Source organism: Hesperophylax consimilis, chromosome 8 (genome assembly GCF_061612785.1).
Source record: "Hesperophylax consimilis isolate HC1 chromosome 8, BYU_Hcon_1.0, whole genome shotgun sequence".
Classification (NCBI taxonomy): Eukaryota; Metazoa; Arthropoda; class Insecta; order Trichoptera; family Limnephilidae; genus Hesperophylax; species Hesperophylax consimilis.
This window is the reverse complement of record NC_142843.1, coordinates 14,910,717-14,938,666: the sequence shown is the minus strand read 5'-3', so window position 1 is coordinate 14,938,666 and position 27,950 is coordinate 14,910,717. Positions and strand designations below refer to the sequence as shown.

Below are 27,950 nucleotides of genomic sequence, written 5' to 3'. Positions count from 1 at the left end.
AGTAAAAGGTTCTTCTTATAATTGTTTATTTACGTTACAATAAAAAGGTCTGGATTTAGCTACACTGTTCATTACCCGAGGGTTAGTAATTCTTTCGTTCGAGAAGCTTGTTCCCTGTCAATATAATCTCACAAGTACCTGTTACACTCTAGCGACATCTGACGGACTCTAGAGTAAGCTTTACGACTAGCGCCATCTATCGATTAAATACTCAACCTTATTACCATACATCACAGATGTAATAGTTTAGTTAGAAAGATTTAAATCAGATTTTTCTCCAGCTCGTCGAAATGATATCCAGATTTTGCATTAGGGCATGAATATGTCATCTTCTTTAGTAACAAATAACAAGAATATATTGGGGATCAAAACATTTATTAAAATTATGAGTTCCTACAACATTTGTTATATTTTATAATGAAAATATCTATAATTTATTAATACACAATAAAGCATAAAATTCTAAATATTTTGAAAGGCCGTAAAAGCCGACAAGTCTAATAAAAATAACATAAAATTCTATTTAATTAAGCCTTACAATTGGGCCTCTCAAAATTAGGACAAAATTTTCAATAGATATTTTCGTAAGATCAGTACAAATGTAGTTATAATTCAGTCAATAATGTAATATCTACATTCGAAAATATATTACGACAATTGACATTTTTATTGTTACGAAATTCGTCCCCTTGGAATAACAAGGTTTTATCTAAAACAGCACAATGTCATGCGATAATAGGCTAAAAGAGAAAGCTACTCTAGAGTTCATTATCATATTACATTAGTGTCAGATAGATCCATGTTATTCTAAGAAATAGAATTATTAACAGAAATACGGAAATTGAATAATTTAAAAGAGACCTGCTCATTCCTCTCCCCTCACAATGCTCACAACTAACGTACAAAAATGTTTAAGCTCGAAGATAAATGTATTTTTTAATATTAAGTATAATAATGTAACACGTACATAAAAATGGAAGTGATTAAATATTTATTAAATGCTAAGTTCTCCGTTTTGTTTTAAACAAACTGGCCTTCGAAAGGATTGAAGAACATTATAGAGAGTGAAGGCTTTGTTGAGAAGTAATTTGAAAGACACAAAAATAGTCAATGTTTTGGCTTCATTTAATCGAATGACAGTGGCACATGAAAAATTGGTGGTTTCTTGTAAATATTAATTAAATATCAGGACACAAGACTTTTTTCTCATAAGCACAATTATAATAATTATTTAAATACATATAAAAATATTTTATATGATATTTTTGAATGACAGCTACTTTTGTGCAAAATCTTGAAATAAAATTCTTTAGCTCAAAGGAATAGAAATCAAAAAAAAAAATTTACACAATGGTATGTAACAAGAATAATTTAGAAATATTGTTAAACTAAAAAAATCATAAGATATTTGTTATGTTATGATCAAAAACATTAAAAGCGAAAAGAATTTTATAAGAAATAACTTAATTAACACCCACCTAAAAAAAAAAAGAAAAACTAATCATATTATATCAGGGGCTTGCTGTCACTTTGTTTTTACTATATTAAAATCCCATAACAAAAAGTTCCAGAAAATTAAAAAATAAAAACATCACAGCACGTCACTGCTAAATATTAAAAAAAATTATTTCTTTACTAATATGTAAAGTTAAAATAGTAATAGAGATTCTGAAAATCTTACATTAATTTTTAATATGAACGATACAGAGTTATGAAGTCCTGCCAACGAGAGAATGTACAGACACACCACTGAAATCATCATCACGCAGAATATCTGGTATCTCCTCACATGCTGTACATGCATATTATAAGAGAACTTTGTTTGGGATAAGTCATACACAAGCTAACGTTGAGTATTACACATTAATATTATGTATGAGACACGCACTAAAAGAGAGTTGGATGAATGAAATTTAATAATTGTTTCCCATTAATCTTAAAATTACAGGTGGTTCGGGCGTATTTGTGGTATAAAATGTATTTTTCACTTTAGTAGCAGTTGATCAGCGCAAGCAGACACTTTTTGTAATGGCCAGAAGTGTCACCCTGAAACAAAAAAATAAAAATTATAGCAAATAATTTTGATACAACAACAACTGGTTTGGATGAGTGAAGGCTACATTCACAAATCATAACTGAATTAATGCTACGTTATATAATATATAGGGTGTCCACTTTATCCCCTTAAAGTGCGATAATTTCGCGGGATGATTCTACATGATTCCAGAAATAAAAAAGATAAATAACATATTCTCCAATGTTTTAAGGTAGTTTTTAGTTTAAAAAGTGGAATTGTTTGTGTGGGAAAATAAAGATTTTACTATGGAAAAATATTTTTGTATGGGAAAATAAACATAGAAATTTCTAAAAAAGTTATTTATCTTTTTTACTTCCACTATCATGTAGAATCACCTCCCGAAGTTATCACACTTTATCCCCGGACACCCTGTATAAAATATAGCCTAAAAGATAATGTATTATTTATATGTAATTTTACTGACATTAAAAAGAATTATCATAATTTTTGAGAATGCATGCTATAATTTACATACTATGTATTATAATTAAATATACCATAAAATTATTTCCACCACTTAAGATAAATTTGAACCTGTCGCTTAGCTTGTTTGGTGAGAGCGACTATTGGGTTCATGAGAAAGATCAAATTCAATTACCTCGATCCAGCTCTGTAGTGACTTGCCGTACTTGACCTCGAAAGCGTCCTTGATGTCCCCGAGGTCGACCTCCGACCTGGTTACCAGGACACGGATGAGCTGGCGGTCAGTGGTGCCCAGCCCAGCCATGGACTTGTGCAGACGCTCGGCGAAGAAGTCGGCCCGGCTGCGAACGCACTTGACTGTAAGGCAAAGAGATTGAAATGTTTACTTCAGTTGGTAACTGATAATTATAAATTAAACACATTGTATAAAGATCAAAGATCCTTTAAGTACTATTCCATTAAACTGTATAACTGCATGCCACCTATTTTGAAACAACTTGCTGATAATTCACCAATACACAAACTGAAAAAAAAAAACAGTTCACAGAATGGATAAAAATTAAAGAAACACAATTTTTCCAAAACTTATTACCCCAAACCAAACATAACGCAATTAAATTCGTCTATAATCAGATCCACTTACCCCCTAAGGCTAATTTGTTTAGTTTTGCGAACAATAGATATTACCCGTAGAGCCAATTTGTTAGCTTTTGGGAACAGTTCATATGGTATCATAGAAATCCTTGTGTCTCCCGTACTGTCATAGTGAGAAATATGATCTCAACAGTGTTAGAAAGAGAAAACACTACGCTTTATATTCAAATCTACCAGTTAACTACGGAAGAATAAAAATATTCACCTTTATGAAACCAAAGGCTCCCTCAATTTGTTGAGAACACAGTATCCTGCTTGAGAGTCTAAAAGAGGATACTGTATTTTTACTTATCACGGCAGAATAACATAATAATAACATAATAATAACATAATAACATAATAACATAATAATCTAAAACATGCGAACACCTCAGCACAGGTTCTCCTAGTGAGATGTGTTCACAAAAAACTACTATGTACTATTATTTTTTATGATAAACTACTGTTTATAAGACAAGATTTTTTATGCATGGCACAAAGGATAACAAATTATTATAAGCAATAATTAGTTGCCTGAGTAAAAATAAATGCCGCTGACGGGAGATATTTTCAATTTGTATTGATATTTCAAGCGACTAATTATTGCTTATAATAATTTGTCAGTATGTACTAACCCATTTACATACAGTTACTGATTATTAACATTTTTTTTTACTCGAATATTTTAATTATTACATATCTATGTAAACTGTAATCATCTGTAAAATGTATGTACGATAATTCTATTTAAGAATCTACATACTATAAAAGATTACTGTAATAGGACAGAAACAATTTGACTTAACATTCTTCATACAGTAAAACATTTGGCTATCTTTGAAATTCATTTATTTTATGCACTCCAAAGGACATGCCTTGCCTATTTTATTCAATCAATTTTCAAGAAGTAAAAGATTACACATACTTCAACATTTCTTTGTATTACCGGAAATTGTTTAACCAATGTTTGTGTTACCGAGGGAGCATTCGTTGATAAAAATTTTAATGTCAATGCTTGGTTGTTTGAACTTTAATATGTAGATGTGTCACACAAGACAAGACTTATTATTTTCTTTTTGTGATAATTACAGACATGAAATAAATTCCGCACTCACAATATAAATAGACCTGAATAACAGGGTGACATTTAAACTTAACTATTGAAACTGAAAAGGTAACGAATAAATTAAAAATTAAAAAATGTAACGAAATGAGTGCTCTTAGATTTCTCGCCGTGTATTTCAAACATTGAATCTTATCGTTATGTCCTTTAAAGGTTATTATAATAAATGCTATTTTAAATTATGATTTATCTATTCACTCCTTGAAGATATAGGATTAAGAAACGGATAAGCATAATAATTATACAAGTTCCAGAGAGAGATTGTACGTGATATCATAGTTCTAGTATCTTCTGTCTTTTTCATTTTCATACAAGACAAATTCTGCACTTACAATATAAATAGACCTGAATAACAGGGTGACATTTAAACTTAACTATTCAAACTGAAAAGGTAATGAGTAAATTAAAAATTAAAAAATGTAACGAAATGAGTGCTCTTAGATTTCTCGCCGTGTATTTCAAACATTGAATCTTATCGTTATGTCCTTTAAAGGTTATTATAATAAATGCTATTTTAAATTATGATTTATCTATTCACTCCTTGAAGATATAGGATTAAGAAACGGATAAGCATAATAATTATACAAGTTCCAGAGAGAGATTGTACGTGATATCATAGTTCTAGTATCTTCTGTCTTTTTCATTTTCATACAAGACAAATTCTGCACTTACAATATAAATAGACCTGAATAACAGGGTGACATTTAAACTTAACTATTCAAACTGAAAAGGTAATGAGTAAATTAAAAATTAAAAAATGTAACGAAATGAGTGCTCTTAGATTTCTCGCCGTGTATTTCAAACATTGAATCTTATCGTTATGTCCTTTAAAGGTTATTATAATAAATGCTATTTTAAATTATGATTTATCTATTCACTCCTTGAAGATATAGGATTAAGAAACGGATAAGCATAATAATTATACAAGTTCCAGAGAGAGATTGTACGTGATATCATAGTTCTAGTATCTTCTGTCTTTTTCATTTTCATACAAGACAAATTCTGCACTTACAATATAAATAGACCTGAATAACAGGGTGACATTTAAACTTAACTATTCAAACTGAAAAGGTAATGAGTAAATTAAAAATTAAAAAATGTAACGAAATGAGTGCTCTTAGATTTCTCGCCGTGTATTTCAAACATTGAATCTTATCGTTATGTCCTTTAAAGGTTATTATAATAAATGCTATTTTAAATTATGATTTATCTATTCACTCCTTGAAGATATAGGATTAAGAAACGGATAAGCATAATAATTATACAAGTTCCAGAGAGAGATTGTACGTGATATCATAGTTCTAGTATCTTCTGTCTTTTTCATTTTCATACAAGACAAATTCTGCACTTACAATATAAATAGACCTGAATAACAGGGTGACATTTAAACTTAACTATTCAAACTGAAAAGGTAATGAGTAAATTAAAAATTAAAAAATGTAACGAAATGAGTGCTCTTAGATTTCTCGCCGTGTATTTCAAACATTGAATCTTATCGTTATGTCCTTTAAAGGTTATTATAATAAATGCTATTTTAAATTATGATTTATCTATTCACTCCTTGAAGATATAGGATTAAGAAACGGATAAGCATAATAATTATACAAGTTCCAGAGAGAGATTGTACGTGATATCATAGTTCTAGTATCTTCTGTCTTTTTCATTTTCATACAAGACAAATTCTGCACTTACAATATAAATAGACCTGAATAACAGGGTGACATTTAAACTTAACTATTCAAACTGAAAAGGTAATGAGTAAATTAAAAATTAAAAAATGTAACGAAATGAGTGCTCTTAGATTTCTCGCCGTGTATTTCAAACATTGAATCTTATCGTTATGTCCTTTAAAGGTTATTATAATAAATGCTATTTTAAATTATGATTTATCTATTCACTCCTTGAAGATATAGGATTAAGAAACGGATAAGCATAATAATTATACAAGTTCCAGAGAGAGATTGTACGTGATATCATAGTTCTAGTATCTTCTGTCTTTTTCATTTTCATACAAGACAAATTCTGCACTTACAATATAAATAGACCTGAATAACAGGGTGACATTTAAACTTAACTATTCAAACTGAAAAGGTAATGAGTAAATTAAAAATTAAAAAATGTAACGAAATGAGTGCTCTTAGATTTCTCGCCGTGTATTTCAAACATTGAATCTTATCGTTATGTCCTTTAAAGGTTATTATAATAAATGCTATTTTAAATTATGATTTATCTATTCACTCCTTGAAGATATAGGATTAAGAAACGGATAAGCATAATAATTATACAAGTTCCAAAGAGAGATTGTACGTGATATCATAGTTCTAGTATCTTCTGTCTTTTTCATTTTCATACAAGACGTATGAGAAGGAAGAGGACGATCATCATTGATGTGCGTAAGAGTTCTGGTACTAGTTCAACTAAAAACTATTTTTGATGTGAAAAATCACACGGAACGACGCTTTATTCTGCCAGCCTCGTGACTCGTCGGCTCTTTCTGCACGGCCAAAACTCTGTGCGGTATATTTGCTTCTATTCTCACTAAATTTCAAATAACGATGAATTTTTAATTTGTAATATGCAAATTTAAATAATAATAAAAGAATTGTTTGACTATCAAAAATATAAAGACTTATTCGCATTCACTTTCACTTCCTTCATTACAAATACAGGGTGTCCGGGGGTAAAGTCCACTAACTTTGGGAAGTGATTCTACGTGATGGTAGGGAGAAAAAAAGATAAATAACTTTTTACGAAATTCCAAATTTTTTTCCCTAATAAAAAGGCATACCTTCTTAACCCCTCCGACTTTTCGCGAACTTGAAGCTAAAATGTCTTTATCGAAATGTCAATTTCACGAAAACGTTGTGTTATTACCGCCTCACAATCAAAGCTCTATAAATGAAACATTACTGAACGGAGCAGAATAGTAAAAACTGTTTTAGAAAGGTTACAAAATAGGCTTTCAAATTGTTGTATCATAAATAAATATTAACATTTGTAAATATTTAAATTTAGAATGGAAACATGAAAAAATTGTAAAAATGACTCACCTGTAATGTTTTATGTAAAAACGATACTAAAATCACGGATAATGTAAAAAAAAAACACTTATTTCATCGTACAAATGTACAATAAACAATTCTGTCACTTCACTTTTTGACCATTTCATACAAAATATATTTTTAAAAAAATAATTAAACTTGCGAGGCGGGTCGGCACGTCAAACGGCTTTCTTGGCGTCGTTTTACGATTTGGCGGGTAAAATTTGCTTCCACTGAGTAGGTCTTTTTACGGGTTTCTATGGATAACTTTGAATAGAGATGTGAAGCTTCATTCAATACAAATATTCTACTTTTTGTTTTAGGGATGTCACTAGAAGAATAACGGAGTTATGACGATTTTTGTGGAAACACACGCGTTGACGTGTAAACACGCTTATTGTACTTGACTGCTATCGTTATTTTATCGTGTATATCTGCTTACGTTGCTGACCGGTTAAAATCCTTAGTGTGAGGTACAAACTGATAAATTTGCAGTGAACTTGCCGAGAACGAGGTTGCAACGTTGTGATTGGCCCGGTCAAGCCAGGCAGTGTCACAGTAATTACGCACAAATAAACACAATGTTAAAAGTAAGTCTTTGGAGAAAACACGCACTGAATAAAGATGTTCTAAGTAAGTCTTAATAAATCGATACTAGAGAAAGACATACTACATTAACAAATTTTGATTAAAACAATCAAGTTTTTAAAGTTAAATCTGCAAGATACATTAAATTATCAGATCCTTTTCGAATAAAGTAAAAATTATTGATATGAAGCACGGCAGTAAATAGACTGACGGAACGGCAGCGTTTGGAAGCGGGACGATAGATGTAGCAGCAATGCAAAATAATAATTCCAGTCCCACACGGCAGGCCAATTTTACATTTTTAACTGAATAGTAACCTAAAAAGTTGAAATTTCGTAAAAAAAAATTTTTTTTTGTACTATCGAATAGATTTATCTCCCGAAGTTAGTGCACTTTACTCCCGGACACCCTGTATACATAAATTGATAAATCTCAGCACAAGTAATTATTATTCTTACCAATGGCCATAAGTCCGTCCTTAATGTCTCCAGAGAATTCATTCTTGACGGCCTTCTCAAACTCGTGTCCAGTGACGATCTGGTACTGCTCGAAGGTGGCGTACAGCTGGGGGAACGAGCGCTGGCAGAGGATGGCGTTGAAGACAGACTCGTCCGTTCCCATGCGGAGCTCACCTGGACAGAAAAACTAAAATTAATACAACCCCAACTTTGCATCAAACGCTTAATTGCCAAGCAAATTTGAAATAAAAATTAATTTGTTGCTTTGGCATGAAGGGTTAATAACCTATGAATTTAGGTACAAGCCTTTTTTTGTTAGAATGTGGTGAGAATAAAAATTACATTACAAGTAACAAAGTAAAATAGAATCAAAAAATCTAGACTGTTGTAAGCCTTGTTATGGTGCTAGATGCAGTTTTCAAAATAATATTAGGTATGAACAAAGATATTAGAAGAACGAGATATGCTATGTTGGCCGCCGGACCGTAGGCGGAGTACTACCTAATTAGGGTACTTTGAACGGTATCGGGACGTGTACGCACAGAAATCTGTTCTATGTATTAGTGCGGATACCTTAGAGTAAGCGAAGGTGTGCATTAGTATTGGTGAACAAAACCGGCGACACTGGGCAAAACAATTCCACACAGTATGAACTGCTCATAGCACATCTCGTTCTTCTAATATCTTTGGGTATGACACTAACTAACTAACCATTAAGCGTTTTCTCCACAGGGGTAGGCAGAGGATGTACCACCAAAAAACTCGGTCTCTGCACACACTCTTTGCTTCATTCACATTCATACAATGTCTCGTACACCTCTTATTGATCCTGTTATTCACCTGTTATTCCGACTCTTGATGTGGCCTGACTAGAATATCCGGTTCACTTGATCATGTCTTCCTCGGGTGTCCCCCACTTCTTCTACCATTCACATTTGTGGCACATTCTCCTTACACTCCTTCTTCGTTCATTCGATCTACACGCCCAAACCATCCAAGCGTCCCATTCTTAATCTAACTAATTCATTTTTCATCTCTCCAAGGCATAATGGTAAGTTAGTTAACCAAAAAATTTTGCCTAGGAAAATACTTATGTAAATTGGTGACATCCAATTTCTTTCAAATCGATTTCCTATGAACAGGTTAAAATGATTATTAATTGATTAATCTTGAGTTAGGTATGATCTTTGTATTCTCTAATATATACATATAAATATAATACATACAGATAACCTTTTGGGTTTGACAACAATACTGCCGTGTTAATTAAAAACAGTGTTTTCCTCCTCCACAGTTATCAAGAAGGAAGGAATGGAATGATAATGATTCCTTAATTTTTATCCTTATTTTACTGTTTGTTGGAAATGGGAAATGAGCAATCAATTTTTTTAAAAGAATCACATTATTTTTTCACAATTGTGGAAGGAAACACTATGTTGGTATTTATACTTAGAATGGCATCAGCGCCCTTGAGGTGATTTTGCACAAAAACGGCGCTATACAAGTCATCCAAATATTATTATTTATTATTAAACACAGCACTCACACAGATGCATAGCTTGCATACAACATGTTTTAAACTTGTTATTCGAATTCAGAAAAGAAAATTCTAGCGAAATTTAAAAAATCGTGGTTGTTTAATTTTTTTTTTAACTAATGAATAAAAAGAACAACCTGTAAAAACTTCTGTTGTCCCTTTTTAGCTAGTTAATAAGTGGGCGTAAGCAATACAAAAGGCTGTTTCTCAGCATCTTTTCGCATGGACTTTGCTGTCGGAATTATTATTTTTTTATTTGAACATCGCACAACCCAACAATCTGGAGCAAGAGAGACCATGGCATCCCCAATTGGAATATGCTAATGAGGTTGAAGATAGTGGGTAAGGGGAAGGATATACAGAAGAAGAAGGTGGGGGGAAGTACCCGACTATTCAGACCTGGTAACCAAACACAGCTAAAGCCATTTCATGTTTCAATTCTAAATGGTGGTCCTTCACCAGGGCTCTTCCATTCTCCGATCGTGCCGCAAATATACCATGTATTATTTTATACCGGTCGGTGGCCGAGTTGACATCGCGTTTGGGTCCCACCAAGGCGGAGTGTGTTCAATTCCTCGGCTGGCTAAGTCCTCCACCACAACACAAGCAACATTTTCAACTTACTGTGGTGGTAGTAGGAGATTTTAAAATATTATCAGGTTATTCGTAACCTGGGAATGTTTGTCTTTCTTTAAAAAAAAAAAATAAATAAAAAAAAAAAAAAATAATAAAAAAAAAATAATAAAAAAATAAAAATAAATTAATTAATTATGAACAACACAAATTAATTTATCAAAATTTCTGGCACACGCTGAAATTTGAACAAGCGACCTCCAGATTCATAGTTGAGAGCCACCCCTCGGCCACGGAGGCAGTCAAAAATGTATACGTATGCAAAAATACACTGCACCATCCTAAGTGTTGTGTTCATTCACTCTGGTGCACCCATCAACAATTAGACACTGATCATAAAATATATCTAAACAAAGAATATTATTATACATGTAAAAAAAATATATAAAAGATTTTAAGGTGTTAAAAGAATGAGTAGTGTTAAATTTTGCTCTTCAGTGTTATAAGTGTGATCAAGTACAGTGAAACTCTCTTAAGAAGTTTTCCAAGGGACCGGGGAAAAAAAACTTCTTAAGTGGGAAAACTTCTTAAGTGGGATTCAATTTTAGCCATTTAATAACTCGAGTCCGGGGCATACGTCATTCCTATGTCTACCTACGTTAAATTGTCATGAAAACAAGCTCATATGATCCAAGCGGTCAAAAAATATATATATATATATATACATCTTCTAGTTATCATGGTAATTAGTATTACATATGTATTTAGAAAAAGGTGGGAAAGTGAAATAAATGAAAAATGGTAGAACATAGTTGATTATAAAAAGTTTATTTACATACCTACATATAAATTTTATTTTTTTTCGAAGTATTTATCTATAGTAGATTGCTTAACTCTATTATTGAATTCTTTTGTTGTAAAATTTTGACTAAACATTACAAATCAAAACAAAACCATCCCATGGACAAAGTAAACACAATTTTAAAACTGTTAAAGTACATCCCTCGAAAAAGCCACTCGAATTCGGATAGTAAAAGTTGCAGCATTCCAAAAGGTTCATACTGTTGATCTTATTTTAAATTGGTGTAAAGGCAATGGATTATACATATTTACTTGTTAGTGATTACTCACTCTTAACTTGACAGTTGAAGACAGAGCTGTGGATATACGCCGTCTCTTTTTTACGCTTTCGTTTACTATATGAACTGAGGGAGAAAGAAAGACTTGTTGTGGTTAATTTTACCAAGCGGTTTGATAAAAGGACACCGCAAGTAATTTTGTTAACCGCAAACAGATGATAGCGGGTTCTTTGCCTCAGAACCGTTTGCGTACTGCAACCCTGCCATGGCACTGCACAGAAAAATCTCACAAAATCTACGCGGCAAACTGCTTATTAGTTGGCGGACTTTAACTTTTTTGCACGCTTGCTGCTTGCTCCAATGGCATTTGAGATTTGAGAGACTATTGTCATGATGTATTTTCGCCAGGCACAGTCGACTATCGTATATTTTTAAAGATATTTTAATCCTTTTCTAGAAATTCCTTATGAAAATAATATGCGCAGCTCAATATTATGTACCTGTAGGTTCATTTATGGTCCTACCTAACTAGCAGACATCGAATAGCTACGATTTCGCACATAAATAAATGGCTTGATGCTTGAATCAGAAAGTTATATCATACGAGCTGTTTGACGCTGGAATTATGTATAATCTGTGAACGCATCCAAAAACTACAAAAATCATTTGCGAAGTTTCGTTTCAATCTACATTTTAAATTTATGCATATGTATTTCCTAACCTTCAAACTTAATTTACGACAAATGTCAGATGAAACATGATGCACGGCAATTTTTGATGTTTGAATGAAAAAAACGTAATTATAATGCATATTTTACCATCTCCCCCGCCATATAATCATGTTGTTATGTATTTAAAGGTGAAATATTCCGTATTAACCGTGATCCGATAGATTATCAAAAGTTTTTCGTGTTTTACAAATTCCATGGAATAAAAATTTTATACAATAATATTACGAAACATCTCTATGTTCATTATCAAAGAGAAGATTATTGAAGGAGGCGTCAAATGTATGCAAATGTAGATCTAGCCCACGTTGTCATTAAGGTTGAGTTTAATATAATCTTTCATGTTATTTCGGCCTTAAAGACGCTTGCATATTTGTTACATAATTCCGCATTGTTTATTCGTTCCATTGCTATTTTACCTAGTTAGGGGATTAGGAGACGGGGTATTTGGTTTATTTATTGGATGTTTATTGGTTACGGCAGGTTACGGCTTACGGCCCGGCGGCCGACAAAGGGTTTTATGGTCTCAGGTACTAGGTATGGGTTTCAGTCAACGTCTTTCAATTTATGACTTGGAAAAAGGTTCATTTTAGATATTTTGCGACACAATATTTCGTTTGTGTTGATTTTACCGCCGGATTTCTAAAACCTCTTAAGCGGGAAGCAGTTTTAGCTCTAAAACTTCTTATGTGGGAAAAAATCGTGTTTTTTGTATGGAATTTTCAAGGGACCAAAAATCAAAACTTCTTAAGCGTGAAAACTTCTTAAGTGGGAACTTCTTAAGCGAGTTTTACTGTATAGGTTTGTAATAAAATAAAGAGTGAATAAACATCACAAAACAGGTTTGACTTACCGGCTCTCAATAACGACTGGGCATCTTGCCTGGCCTGATCTATGTTGACCTCGAAGTTCTCAACTCTGTTGGCCTATAGAGGAGAAATAATATACAAATTAGTTATTTATTTGTAGATTATTACATACATAAAATATATTATAAACATAGAAAAAGAACAGTACGAGAAATGCAATGTGGGCGTATTTTGTGATCCAAAAGTCTGACCATTCTTTGCTTAACTCCTCAGGCCCAGGCCATATTTTGACAGAAGGTCGGATAATTTCCACTTGTAAAACAAAATAAATGGAATATTTCTGAACATATCCGAAAACTAACTAATCTTTTTGAAAGGTGTTGAAATACGCTTATAAATATTATTATCAGAAATAAACATAAATTAAAATTTTAAATTCAAACATAAAAAATAAATGAAAAACAAAAATTACTTATATGTACAGGGTTTTCCTATAAGAGGTGTTATTTTGATATTCAATCGTAAAAGATCAATGGTTTCGTTGCTTGTGTGGCACGTAGCGCCGTCGTGTTGAAAGTAAACGTTGTCCAGATCAATACCATCCAATTCCGGCCATAAAAAAATCATTAATCATCTCTCGATAGCGCAATCCATTCACCGTAACTGTTGCTCCAGCCTCATTTTCGAAAAAGTGAGGTCCAATGACTCCGCCGGACCATAAACCGCACCAAACAGTCACACGTTGAGGATAGAGAGGCTTTTCAACAATAACTCTTGGGTTTTCCGAGCCCCAGATGCGACAATTTTGTTTGTTGACGAAGCCACCGAGGTGGAAATGGGCCTCATCACTCAAGATGATTTGCATTTGATAGTGAATTTTAATAATTTCAATGCGTTGTTGAAGCGTGTATCGTTCCATTTTTATTAATGGCGTAGTTTCTACTTGTCAAATGTCAAAAAATTACAGCTTCAAAAGTAACATCTACCGAAATAGCGGGCTATTCAAAATAACACCTCTTATTGGAAAACCCTGTAGCAAAAAATAAATAAAAACTCAAGCATTTTATTAGACAAATACTTTACAAACGTTACTGTCAGCTCACTTTTTGGTCGTTTCCTAATTTTTTTTCAAATTGCATTCGGAATTTTTGGTTTTATAGAGGTGTACTTTTTAATTCGTCTGTGGTTAACTTCTAAATTTGAATATAAAGCGTGGTGTTATCTCTTTCTAATACTGTTTAGATTATATTTTTCACCATGGGAGATACAACGATTTCTGTGAGACCATGCGAGTTGTGCCCAAAAGCGAACAAATTGGAAGGGAAGGGTTAATTATCATATTTTCAAAACTGTATTTCATCATCATTATAAAAATTTCATTTCGATAAAATGGGACGGCGATATAATTTCAGGCGAGTATAAGAGAGACAGATCGCAAGAACCAAAATGTTACTAGTGGCGACATCTGTTTCCATTCAAATCTATTCAGTTATTATAAACTACGATGGGAAATCCGCACTTAGAATGCTAAATTTGATGAGATTCAAGTACATAGTTACTACCCAGGATTGCCTAAATATCAACATTATGTTATCAAAATCTTTAAATACTGTACTGAACAAACAATATAGTGTATACGGCATGTTGGCTTATATTTCGCAGTTCTAATACAATATTATTATTATTATTTTATGGAAAAGACATTTCGTGCTGAGAATAGTTGCACTGATCTAGAAATTCTAGCCAGAAATAGCTGTGCAAATTTCATAAAGCCAGAGCTCACCATTTGAGAGTTTTTTGTGAGAGATACAAACAGATTTTTCTGCTGCATAGGAAAGATCATACAATAAAAAATACATATATATATTTATGATAATACAATTTATAATGAAGGGATTTAAAAGGGTTCAGTGTTCCAGGCAGATGACGTGTGAGTTGGATCATACCAACCATCTTCAGGGTCTTGACGGATGCGGCAGACAATTATGATACAAAAATAGAATGTATACAAGTCTGAAGAAACAACAAAACTTTTGAAAATATGTATAAGTTCCGTTGATGTATTTCCGATTTCTTTTATCAAACATATGATAATTTAAGTAATTGTGATTCAATCATAAATAATGGACCACTTACACACGAGAGAGCAATCAGAAGGCGTTTGAAGCTGCCTGATGTATCGGCAGACAATTCCTCCGTCAGAGATGTTCTGTAAACTGGAAGAAAACAAAAAATGAAAATTGGACACTCAATCGATAGTTCTACAGATTGGTTCTGCAATAAAAATATATTGACAATGAGCATGCAATAATATTATGTGCATATCTTAAATCCGTTAATAATGCGTTCAGTTATCACAACAATAGTTTTCTAAGAAGAGTTGGTGCTTATTTAAAAAGGTGTGCACTTCATTTTCTTTCTTGAACAGAAAAAAGTTTTATCTGGCAACATTATACTGAATTGAATACAGTTTAATTTAAGAAAAATTTGAACTGAGAAGCAGGAAATTTGTCTGTGTGTCCTGTTGAAAACCAAGTGCCGAGTGTCAGGATAAAGTATGAGAATGTTGTTTCGCAGTAAACTAATTTTAGTTAAGGGCGGGCTACGGGAGTTTCGTGTTCAGCGGTAATTCGGTAGACTTCACCCACGAGTTAAGTGCCAAAAAACACTTTCAACTAAAATTGATTACCTTCATAAAATTAGTCATTAAAAGTGAAGAAAATAACAAAATGGCCTATAAACCTAACCTAACATAACCTGAATTGCCACTATCCTGAGTTGCCCGGTTACCACCAAAATCTACCACATCACGACGTCATGATAAGAAAATCGACTTGCTGACAAATGGATGTTACAGAAAGAAAAAGCAGAGACATCGAAAATAAAACGCGGGGGAAAGGATCCAGACGTCGGGGAGGCATTAAATCATTGGTTTTCTATGGTAACTGGTCCGGGGGGTGAATATTAGAGGCCTTATATTGAAGGTCGCTTATTTGGGACAGCCGTTTCTTCGGGACAAAATGTTTGGGGGCCAGATGTGTCCCAATTAAGTGAAATTAACAAAATTGGAAGTATTCTTTAAGTGACTACTAGTTTTATCCAATATGATATATCAGTATAAAAAGGTAGACAACATTTTGGTCCAGTGTGATAATCTACTTACTGGTCTGATAGGCATCCTGGATGACCCTGATCTCATGATTGGTCATGGTGCAGAGGACCTCGATGAGGGTATCCTCGTCCGTGCCCACCCCCACGATGGCATCGTGCAGTTCCTGCGCGTAGTACTGGGGCAGCGGAGTCATCAGCGCCACGATCACATCCTCAAACTTGCCGGTGCACTCACTCTTTAGATCTTCAACCAGGTCCTGCCGGAGAAGACAATGAAATTGAACTAATAAACATAATAATTAAAAAGCAAGCGAGTACATAGTAGTTAGTAGTCAGCTTTGCCAAGTTTCAATAAGGTTTTAACATTTAACCTTCGGCATGCTAAAATGCAAAACAAAACGTGGTAAACTTTCAGGAATCCGCTTAATACATAAAATTACTATAACAGGCAACTATTTGCATTTGAGAAAATGGAAAATCATTTTCAATTAATTAAAATGAAAATACGCTTTCTTTGTATGGGATGACAGCATTTACAATAATTTCTGTACACGGCATTTTCATATATTGGTATTTGTGATACTATACAAGGGGCAAAAAGAGATGTTATTACTATTTAATCTACGCATATTAGTTATTGGGTGCTCTCAGGAAGTCCTAACATAAAGATTCAGATGTAAATCATTGAAAGATTTAAAAAACAAAAACAAACAAAATGCCCTCAATGTGATTTCTTTCACAAAAACAGTGCTATAGAAATCATCCAATTGTAATAAATATGTTTTATATTATCGTTCATTGCATCCAACTGAGCATTATAAATTCAATAACAAATGATAAATGTGATAACAGCATATTATCCAAGTTGTTTTAATGCAAAACTTATTCATAAGGAAAGTGATTGGTTGCTGGCTGTTATTTCTATGTTGACATAGAAATAACAGACAGAAAACACTGCGCAAATTTCACAATTTGCACGAGCTCACCGTTCAACAGTTTTTACCACTTCATACGCACAGATCTGTGGCTTTTTATGCAAGATTAATAATCGGTGATGTGATTTTATAGTAACAAAATATATACATAAAGGTGTACAGAATTTTACACTAATCAAATAAATAATTTGAAATCATAATTGGGTGCTCTCAGGTACTGACTTTCAAGGCTCAGATGTAAATCAGCAAAGATTTTTAAAAAAACACACACACACACACACAACGCCCTTGATGTGATTTTTTTTCTCTCATAAAAACAGCACTATAGAAATCATACAAAAACAGCACTATATAACAATTATTTTTAGCTGATAAATTTAATAACAAATGATAAATGTAGTAGCAATATATCGACTGTGCTTTGGTAAAACCCTTCAAGCCACACTTTTTTGAGAATGCCACTTTCAATGGTTTTAATACATAGAATAGTTTTAAAAATATAACATGGTTAAGTAATTTTTGCCGATAGCCTGGTTTAAGACTGTTTTAAACTAAACAAACGCCATGGTAATGAGTCAAGTTTTGCACTGTTCTGACCTTACGCGCCGCGTAATATTTACACCATGTTTTTTTAGTAAGGTCGACAGTGTTTTGCTGTGAAGAAGGATGTATTATTTCAAGAATCCATAGACAACAAAAAAACGGAACATTTTTTATACTAAAAACTAAATTTAGGTGTAATTTTTTTTAGGTTATTTCGGGAAAACCTTATTTTGATAAAACTCAATCCTCAAATTTTACAAAATTATAGATAGCATTTTAGATCAAAATTTTGAAAAACAAATAACCGCTTTCATATAAACATCATCACTTTCATATATTTTGTGAGTACAATTTTAACTGTTAATAAACACAAGTATACCCACGAACTGGTGATGCCTATGTGGGATTTTTTTGGTTTATCTGCTAAATGTATTATTCTTTACTTTTTAACTGTTTATATAAAAAAATGTTTCCTTTATTGTAATATTATACCAATGTATGTACCAGAAAAATTGTTAATAAAAAAATTAATATAAACATCAATATTTTTAATTAGTTATACGAATCCGTAAATATTCATTTTGTGGCTTGAAGGGTTTTACCAAACCACAGTCGGATATTATCCAAATTGTTTTAGTGCAAGACTGTAAGTAAACCGTTGTTGTTTTTCTCGGTATCATGTTGTCAATAATTATTTCATAAAATTAAACACAACAATCTTTAATCAGCACTACTAAAGAAATAATAATATACTTGTAAGGTATCCGTGTTGACTGTTGCTACCACATTTAGATAAGGTATCTAGGAATATTGTCAAACCACTAACTCATGTTTTAAAGAGTTTGTTTAACTTGTCAAGTTAAAAAGGTGTACAAAAGTGATAAAAAATAAGACCATAAAATTCCAGATAATACTAGCAAAGCCTTGTGACTATATTCTTGAAAAGTAACCGATTTTATTGTTTGAAGTTGATGACTACAGCAGGAAGATGAATATAAATGTAATTTACATTATGTAAATATGACAAGTAATGTAAATATACAAGACCATTCTTTTTTTTTTTTTTAAAGAGTGACAGAAATTCCCTGGTTATGAATAACCTGACAATATTTGGATTTGTCCAACTTCCATCATTATTTGAACCTAATGCATTTGTTAACTCAGCTACTAACTCAACTCTAAGATCACATCATTTCTCTACAAGAGTAGGCAGAGGGTATAGAATGCCACACATCCCTGTACAAAGTCATTAGAACTTTTGAAACCGCAAAAGAGCTCCAACTGCTCCCAACCGTTTGAAGCCGGTGAGACAATGGCATCCCTAATTGGATAGAGAACAGTGGGAAGTACCTGGCTATTCAGATTTGGTCACCAAACACAGTTGGAGCCATTTCAAGCAACTCCACTTTCCACTCTGGAACGTGTCGCAAATATACTATATATTATTTGCTAAACAAGTAAATTGAGAAATAACACAAATTAATTAAATAAAATTTAGGGATTTAAACCCTCGACCTCTGGCTTGCTAGTCGAGAGCCTTACCCCTCGACAACAGAGACCGTCTAAAAGATTTGAATTTGTGACATATTACATATTGCAGATGTAATGTTTATTTTAGTTATGTAAAACTGATAAACCAGGCATTAGTAATATTTTATGGCTTTACAATAAGCTCTAACTCAATACATAATCCATATCATCGATAATGAATATCTTGTATTGCCGTATAAATGTTATATAAAATTAAAGTATTTTTTCACACTTCCGATATTGAGGAATATTTATAAGCAGAGGTAAAAAAAAAAAATTAAATTAGAAAAAAAAAAAAACAAACCAAAAACTGCTGTTGGTGTTATCAGTATAATGTTATCTATGGCCATTTCCTAATATATTGTCTGTGCTACACAAACCCTAGCTGTCACCACTTGTCAACAGATCGCCAGCTGGGCTGGTTTAATAAATAACATATCAAATACAAATGTGTTATAATATTCGTTCACCACAATACAACATGGTGTCAGGTGTGTCTTAATAAATATATTGTGAGTGAAGTCAAGTCAAGTCACATCAAGAGTCAATAATTTGTATCCAAAACAAATTGTCAAAAGAAATAAAATGTCGAGTCATATTGTGCCTATGGTGATTGTTCCAAATATGGCGGGTGAGTGGAAGAAATTTAAGCAATCATTCCTTATTTATATGATGGCTAATAATTTTAATGAAGAAAAGGAAATTCAAAAAGTGGCCAGGCTTCTACACACGATTGGCCCGAAAGGGGTAGAAATTTTTAACTCATTTGGCCTCACAATTGAGAAAAGTACGCTCGACGGTATTTTACTCCTTTACGATAAACACTTCATACCCACAATAAATGTGACAGTGGAACGATTTAAATTCTTCACGAGGAAACAAGGCGACAGTGAAACAGTCGAAGATTTTATTGCTTCGCTACAAAATCTAAGTCAAACTTGTGATTTCGGCAATCTACAAACATCCTTAATAAAGGACATATTCATATGTAACCTAAATCGAAATCTTTACTACTTGAAAGAAAGACTTTTACAAGAAACGTCGTTAAACTTGGAAAAAGCGATTAATTTGTCAAGAGCGATTGTTGTATCGAGGGAAAACACAAGAAGTCTTGAGGGGAATATTATACAACAAGTTCTACGAAGCCCTTCTTCATCTTCACTATCAGCCAGAAGCCATTCCAGAAGTCAATCCGGAAGTCCGAGCAATCATTCCAGAAGTCCATCGGGAAGTCCGAGCAGTCTATCCAGAGGTCAATCCGGAAGTCAGGGCGGAGTCTGTACCAAATGTGGACAAATTCACCGCACAAACTGCCCGGCATCATTAGCTAAATGCTTTAATTGTCTCAAGATTGGGCATTATTCGAAATTTTGTTTTAATAGGAAATTGAAAGGTAGGAAAATTAATGTTAATACATTGTCACAAAGTAAAATACCCAACCACGACTATACAATTGATACATTAAATTGTAACAATATTAATTCAACATTGAATTCATGGCACATTAATTTAAGAATAAATAATGTTATAATTTCATGTCTTATAGATACCGGTGCCAATGTAAATGTTATGTCTTTTACAAATTTTAATAAACTTGGTTTGTCAGAAAAAAATATCACAGAAACAGCATTTAAAATAAATTCATTCGGTGGTACTAACATTCCTACAAAAGGAATTTGTAAGTTAAATTGTTTTTATAATAATGATAAAAATATGTCCATTCCCTTTGTCATCACTGAGTTGAAATCATGTCAAACTATATTAGGGCTAGCTACTTGCAATGCAATGGGAATAATAAAACGTGTGTATTCTAACACGAATAATTCTGAAAATATTCCCAACAATGATTTGTCAATGTATAATTCGAACAATTTAATAAAGAAATTTAACGATGTTTTTCAGGGTCTCGGATGCTTACCTCACGAATGTCATCTAACAGTTCGATCTGATGTTCATCCTAAAATCGATGCACCAAGAAAGATTCCATTCAAGCTGCACGATAAATTAAAAGAAGAATTAGATAGAATGGAGGAAATGAAGGTCATTGTCAAGGTTACAAAACCAACACCGTGGGTGAGTTCCATAGTGGTCGTAGAAAAAAAAAATTCACAGTTACGCATTTGTCTAGATCCACGAAATTTAAATAGGGCTATTTGCAGAACGCATTATCCAACACCTTCAATGGACGAAATTAGGTTTAAAATTAAAGGAGCGAAGTTTTTTTCAAATCTAGACGCATTTTCAGGTTTTTGGATGATACGCTTAGATAGTGAAAGTTCAGATTTATGCACTTTCCAAACACCTTTCGGCAGGTATCAATTTTTAAGACTTCCGTATGGAATTAATTCAGCTCCCGAATTCTTCTCTAGAATAATGACGGAAATATTTGCTGATCTAGAAGGGGTGATAGTTTTCGTTGACGATATTTTAGTATGGGGAGAGAATCTTGAATCTCATGAAAGGAGATTAGAAAATGTTTTTAAAAGAGCCAGAGAAGTAAATTTAAAATTCAATCTAAATAAATGTCACTTTGGCTTACAGGAAGTTACTTTTCTAGGTCATATCTTTAGCAGTCAAGGGATCAGGCCAGATGAGTCAAAGATTAGAGCTATTCGAGAATTACCTACTCCCACTTGTAAGAAAGACTTACAACGGTTTTTAGGTATGATTAATTACTTGGGATCTTTTATCAAAGATTTGTCAAAAGAAACAGAACTTTTAAGGACTTTGCTAAAGAAAGACGTCAGCTGGCAATGGGATGCCAATCACGATCAGTCCTTTGTCAATTTAAAGAAAATTATAAGTTCATCTCCAGTACTTATTAATTTTGACATTAAAAAACCGTTAAAATTATCAGTAGATTCTTCGCAGAGCGCAGTGGGCGCAGTTATTTTGCAGGAAAGTAGACCGATTGCTTATGCGTCAAAAACACTAACGTCCAGTCAGCAAAATTATGCACAGATAGAGAAGGAATTATATGCAATTTTATTCGGTTGTCCAAAATTCCATCAGTTTATTTATGGCCACGTAGTAAATGTTGAAACAGATCATAAACCACTAGTCACACTTTTTAAGAAATCACTTTCTGAAGTTCCCGCAAGGTTACAACGAATGATGATGTCTCTACAATGCTACCATTTAGACGTCAGATATGTACCTGGTAAATTTATGTATATTGCCGATACGTTATCTAGAGCGCCGTTACCTGATACAGAAATAACAGATGCGGAAAAAGAAATTGACATACATATCAATTTACTGATGTCAAGTCTGGCAGTTTCAGAAGAAAAACTGAAATTAATCACTGAGGCGACGAAACAAGATCAGTCTTTATTAACTTTAATGAAATATTATAAAACCGGTTGGCCGTCAAATAAAAATGTAATTGAACCCTGCGTTAAACCATACTGGAATTTTCAAGCAGAAATTCATGTTGTCAATGATCTGCTATTTAAGGGACCTAGTTTAATTATACCGTCAATTTTACGTCCTGTCACTTAGGTATGTCAAAAGCAAAAAGTCTAGTCAGAAATATGATTTTTTGGCCGAATATTAACTCAGATATTAAAAACATTGTCGATCAATGTCAGATTTGTACTAAATTTAAACCTAATAACCCGTCACAGCCTCTTTTGCCCCATGGTATCACTAATTTTCCCTGGGAAAAGGTAGGTGTAGATTTAATGCATTTCAACAACTCAAATTATCTCATTGTTACTGATTATTATTCAAAATACATCGAAAATTCAATGTTACACAATTATAACGCGGAAACTGTAGTCACACACTTAAAATCTATATTTTCACGTCATGGGATACCGTTAACGCTTGTTAGTGATAATGGACCACCATTTCAATCAGCCATTTTTAAAAACTTTTTATATGAGTGGGATATTGAACATATCACCACTAGTCCAAACTATCCTCAGTCAAATGGTCAAGCTGAGAGTTCAGTAAAAATAGTAAAGAATATTTTAAGAAAATGCCTTGAATCCAAAACTGATCCGTATCTTGCTATGTTACATTACAGAAATAGTCCAAAAAATAATTTTCCATCCCCTGCAAGCCTCTTAATGTCACGTCAACTTAGATGTAATTTACCCGTAACATCCAGTCAACTTAGACCAAAAGTCGTGCGATTTAAAGAATATGAAGATAAATTTAAGGGTCGTCAAAACAAAATGAAAAAATATTTTGACAAAAAGGTTCGGAACTTGTCTGAGTTGAAGATAGGCGATAAAGTAGTTTTTAAAAAAGATGTGTCAAGTTCATGGTCACCAGCTACTGTAGTAGAAATTGTTAAAGGATGCCCAAGGTCATATATTGTTGAAACTCCCGATGGTTCAAGATATCGCAGGAATAGGAAACACTTAAATTTAGACAGATCACGTCAGGAATCATCGTCACCGCTGAATGGAAATAGTTCATCGGAGAAAGGTGTACGTTTTGACAATGATTTTCATTCCATCCCGTTCTATCCAGGTCCTACAACTTCTGATGAGCTGACAAACAATGAGGCAAGCATTCGAACTCGTTCGGGCAGAATTGTTAATAAACCTGATAGATATAATCCATCTGATTATAATTAAATTTGGTAATTGTATTTCACTTACAGTTTATTACTATGTCATGAATTATGTTTATTTGAAAAGAAAAATTTATATTTGTAATGTTCATCTTGTCTTGACTTGTTTTTCTTTATTAGGAAAAGAGGGATGTTGGTGTTATCAGTATAATGTTATCTATGGCCATTTCCTAATATATTGTCTGTGCTACACAAACCCTAGCTGTCACCACTTGTCAACAGATCGCCAGCTGGGCTGGTTTAATAAATAACATATCAAATACAAACGTGTTATAATATTCGTTCACCACAATACAACAACTGCTTGAAACAATTATTCGATTATATTTTCTTCAATGTTGTTTAACTATTGTGACGAATAGAGGCTGTAACTGAAGCCAAAAATGTCTTTTGTTAAAATAATGTCTTTCAAAATATATCATTTTAAAACATTGTTGGTAACAACTGAAGCATTAGTGACAACCACATTACATTATTTACCTTTCCATAGAGAGTTTTGAACTCAAAGGCGATCTTTAACCGTTGGACATTGCTCCTCTTCGTCAGGCATTGGATGATAGACTTCTCATCCGTTCCAAACCCTTTCATGGCCTTACGTAGAACCTCAGCATCAGCCCTGGGGTTGAAAGGCTCGAAGGGCACCACGGTCGGCCTCGGCTGCTAAAATAAATTGTGTAAACATTAATAAATCGTCCTTCAAAAATATGATTCATGCAAACACACAGTTGGTTGATGTTATCACAAAGTATTTCACTCAATAGTCGTTATTAGATTAAAGTATTTGTAACTCATTCATAATGCTTTTTGTCAAGTACCTATACAAATAAGATTACAAACACTTAAAAACAGATCGATCATTGTAGCATTTTTATCATTCTTGTAATCTTGTTGATCATGTTTAATGATATTATCTTTTTTTTAAATAATCTGTAGAAAGTAAATAAAGCAAGTGTTAAATTAGCCCAGCGTTATTTGTAATTTTTTTTTTAAATCAGCACAACTCGCGAAGGTTTAAGTTTTGAAAAACAGTAGAGTAGACTGTTACCTTCCTGGCTGTGGGGTTTGGGGCCTGGCCGTGCCCCCCTGGAGGTGGTGCGTGTTGGGGGGCGTATTGCTGGCTTTGCTGGGGTTGTTCGGAGGGGTAGCCACCGGGGGCGGGGCCTTGGGAAGGGTAACCTCCCTGTGGAGGGTAACCTCCCTGTGGAGGGTAACCTCCCTGTGGAGGGTAACCTCCCTGTGGAGGGTAACCCCCCTGTGAAGGGTAACCGCCAGCCTGGGGGTATCCTCCCTGCTGTTGGGGATATTGTTGAGGATAGGGAGTAGGGTGCTGCATTCCCCCGTAAGGCATGGGCATCCCGAAGGACTGCGGTGCCCCGCTGTGACCGATGTTATGCATGTACGGCTGGGGCGGAGCGTAGGGCATTTGTGGATAGGACGGATGCGGAGGCGCTCCGGGTTGGCCCTTTTGAAAATGAAAACGATCACAATTAAAGATATGCAAACGCACAATGTCAAAATGCTCAAAAATGGCAGAATCATTTGTAACCATGTACACTTCTTAAAGACCGTTTGGGTCCAAAGGAAAATGGATTGTGCGAAGGCTTGATTGATGGTTAGGTGTATACAATTACAACTGAAGCTGCATTTTTCGACATTGAGAGTATGCATACCGTAACACTGATTTTCACATGTTTTCTGACTGACCATTAGAGAAAAATACTTTGTGATACTCTGGCACTTTCAAATAAGTTGTTCACTGCGATGTAATAATAACGCAAACCTATTGTTTACATAGCAATAAAGTGGGCCAGTTGTGCAATAAATTATAGTACTACTTATAATCTACAATCTACAACAGAATTATATTTTTATTAGTTAATGGTTAGTTGAAAAAAGGATAACAGAAAACATGCAAAATTTCTAAACACTAAAAAAAAATTGGTGAAATACAATTAATAGTATGAAATGTTATATCTGTAAGCTTTTCTACTTTATTCATGTCATTTAGGTTTTCTATTTTCCTTCAGAGCTAATGATATAATTTTTATGCCATAATTATTGTCCAATACAAAGGACAATATTGCAGAACAAAAGCCGCAAGAATGTATGCCTCATAAAAGGCAAGTAGAAAACAGCAGTTGCAACAGTGGGAAGCGGCATAAAGCAAAATGAATATTGACAAATTTGCGGACAAAAAACACTGACAAATGACGAGTTTTTTACTGATAATCAAACAAAAAAATAAGCCTTTTAAAGAATGTTAAAATCTATGAGGGAAAATATAAAACACCAACCTGTTGATAAGGATTCATCTTTAAGATAAATTTAGAATGCTCTTGAGCGAAATTCTTTTATTTTTATCGGTCAGTACTTCAGTACGGCACGATCACAACAGCGGTACAGATACAGAGGTAAGACACGCCCGCAAGTAAATTTTAATCCAAAAGAATTGGACAAACGCCAGTTAGTAGCAAACGCCGGCTATCGACTAGATTTTTTCGAGGAAAACTTCGCTACACTATGCCAGCTAAGACAGTTTATATTATGACGAATACCGTCTGGAAATTACAGTACTAGTACGATGAGTAACAAATTCAATGCAATAGATTCAAGGACAACCTTCGCGTACGTCAGCAACGCCTCAAAAAAAACAGACCCCGATTGATCGGCGATCACGTGACCTGTCGTGTCCGTGTGACGTTTAAAATCAGAATATTTTCATCTATGGTCTACTTGTTCCAACACTCGTCGAATGTCTATTGTTCCGCGAAATATAAACTCATGATTTTCTCTTTGCGACATAGGTGTATTATTAATAATTCATGAGTGCATATTCTATTTTTAGAATCATAATCAGAAGAAAAATAGGTAAAAATGTATGATTCATAATATCATTATTGTTCTCGAGACTTTAATAGTGACACTGAAAAGTTGAAGAAGCTAAATAGAAATCTCATGTTATTAAAATTGGTATTTTGGTACCTTCTACCTACTTACTTTATAAAAAACATATTTTGAAACAGGTGCCTATCTAAGAATCTAAGTTAGTTTGTTTGTTTGTTTGTTTTTTTTTTTTTTTTTTTTTTTTTTTTTTTTTTTTTTTTTTTTTTTTTTTTTTTTTTAACTTCCGATTTAGTTGTCCGGGTTAAGTCTTCCCCAAAGGAAAAACTTAACCCTTCCACTCACTTTTCCACAAATGATCAGCTAGTCAATCAACACTATGTAAGTGCATTATATAAGTAAAATAAATACAAAACAATACAAGAACAACAACACGTCAAATCACCAGATATCAAATGGGAAAAAAAAATTCACCGTCTCCAGATATTTTCATATCAGAGGGTTCGGCTTTCATATCAGAGGGTTCGGCAATTATTATTATTATTTTATCTATTTGTTACACAAAAAAGATAATAAAACACTTATTATTATTTTATCATTATTATTATTTTTTAAGGTTTTGGTCGAAATTAAAATAGCAAATTTTATTACGATAATTTTTATAATGTTTTGGCGGTAAACTTCCCTCCCAATGTTAAGTTTAGGTATCTACAGTTTGAAATTTGAAAATAGTTACTTATTACAGTTACTATATACCTATCACAAACAAATTACAGATTGCTCCATTGTTAGTTCCGACTGCAAAGTTAATTGTGTAATGTGCAAGGCTGCCCAACCTTTTTAACAGTTGGGCCAAATTGACGATTTTGAATCACTGGCGGGCCACTGAATACCTGACGGTTCCTATTTCCATGGGGGAGGGGGATTTGAAATCCATGGGGGGGGGGGGGTTGTTACGGAACTTCGCTGAGAAAAAATTCTGCGCACCCAAAAACATCATATGTGATTCCCCACAACAATTTTTCGAATTCCATGGGGGGGGGATGGCTACAAGATTCATTTCGGATGCAGAAAATATTATATAAAAAACCGGTGTATTTTTGTTTAAAAAGTAAGTTCAAGAGGTTAGATTTTTTCGTCGCTGATTCTTGTTCTGAGTAGCCTAAATAACGATAAATCGCCTTCGTTGGCAACACTGGTGACCGCGCGCAAGCTGCATTGTTTGTTTTACCGCGGGCCCGCGACACTTTTTCAAATTGGCGGATTTTTTGAAAATGGTTCACGCGGGCCACTTATAATTCGTTCGCGGGCCTGGGGTTGGGCAGCCTTGGTGTAA

General features: G+C 33.5%; 1 protein-coding gene across 4 annotated transcripts; it reads right to left on the bottom strand.

The window, feature by feature from the left end:
* Nucleotides 1–348: 348 nt before the first annotated feature.
* Nucleotides 349–26,450, bottom strand: LOC149421597 (annexin B9-like). 4 transcript variants are annotated; one of them, XM_089634922.1, is made up of 9 exons: nt 26,068–26,450; nt 24,819–25,235; nt 24,254–24,433; nt 16,233–16,437; nt 15,206–15,285; nt 13,114–13,186; nt 8,344–8,517; nt 2,676–2,857; nt 349–2,046 (listed from the first exon to the last, which is right to left on the bottom strand). In XM_089634922.1, exons 1-9 carry the CDS (start codon nt 26,083–26,085, stop codon nt 1,990–1,992), a joined length of 1,386 nt encoding a protein of 461 aa, XP_089491048.1. In that variant the 5' UTR covers nt 26,086–26,450; the 3' UTR covers nt 349–1,989. The 4 variants fall into 4 exon arrangements, with proteins under 4 accessions (XP_089491048.1, XP_089491049.1, XP_089491052.1 ...); XM_089634923.1 differs by having other exon boundaries at nt 24,254–24,430; XM_089634926.1 differs by lacking the exon at nt 24,819–25,235 and having other exon boundaries at nt 350–2,046; nt 24,254–24,430; nt 26,068–26,446.
* Between the last annotated feature and the right edge of the window lie 1,500 nt (nt 26,451–27,950).

Excerpts from the sequence above, each read along its gene's own strand:
- LOC149421597 (XM_089634922.1), bottom strand. Across the intron at positions 16,438-24,253 it reads TCAAAACTCTCTATGGAAAG|GACCTGGTTGAAGATCTAAA; the intron begins GTAAATAATGTA and ends CTTCTCCGGCAG. Across the intron at positions 2,858-8,343 it reads GGACGGACTTATGGCCATTG|TCAAGTGCGTTCGCAGCCGG; the intron begins GTAAGAATAATA and ends TTTGCCTTACAG.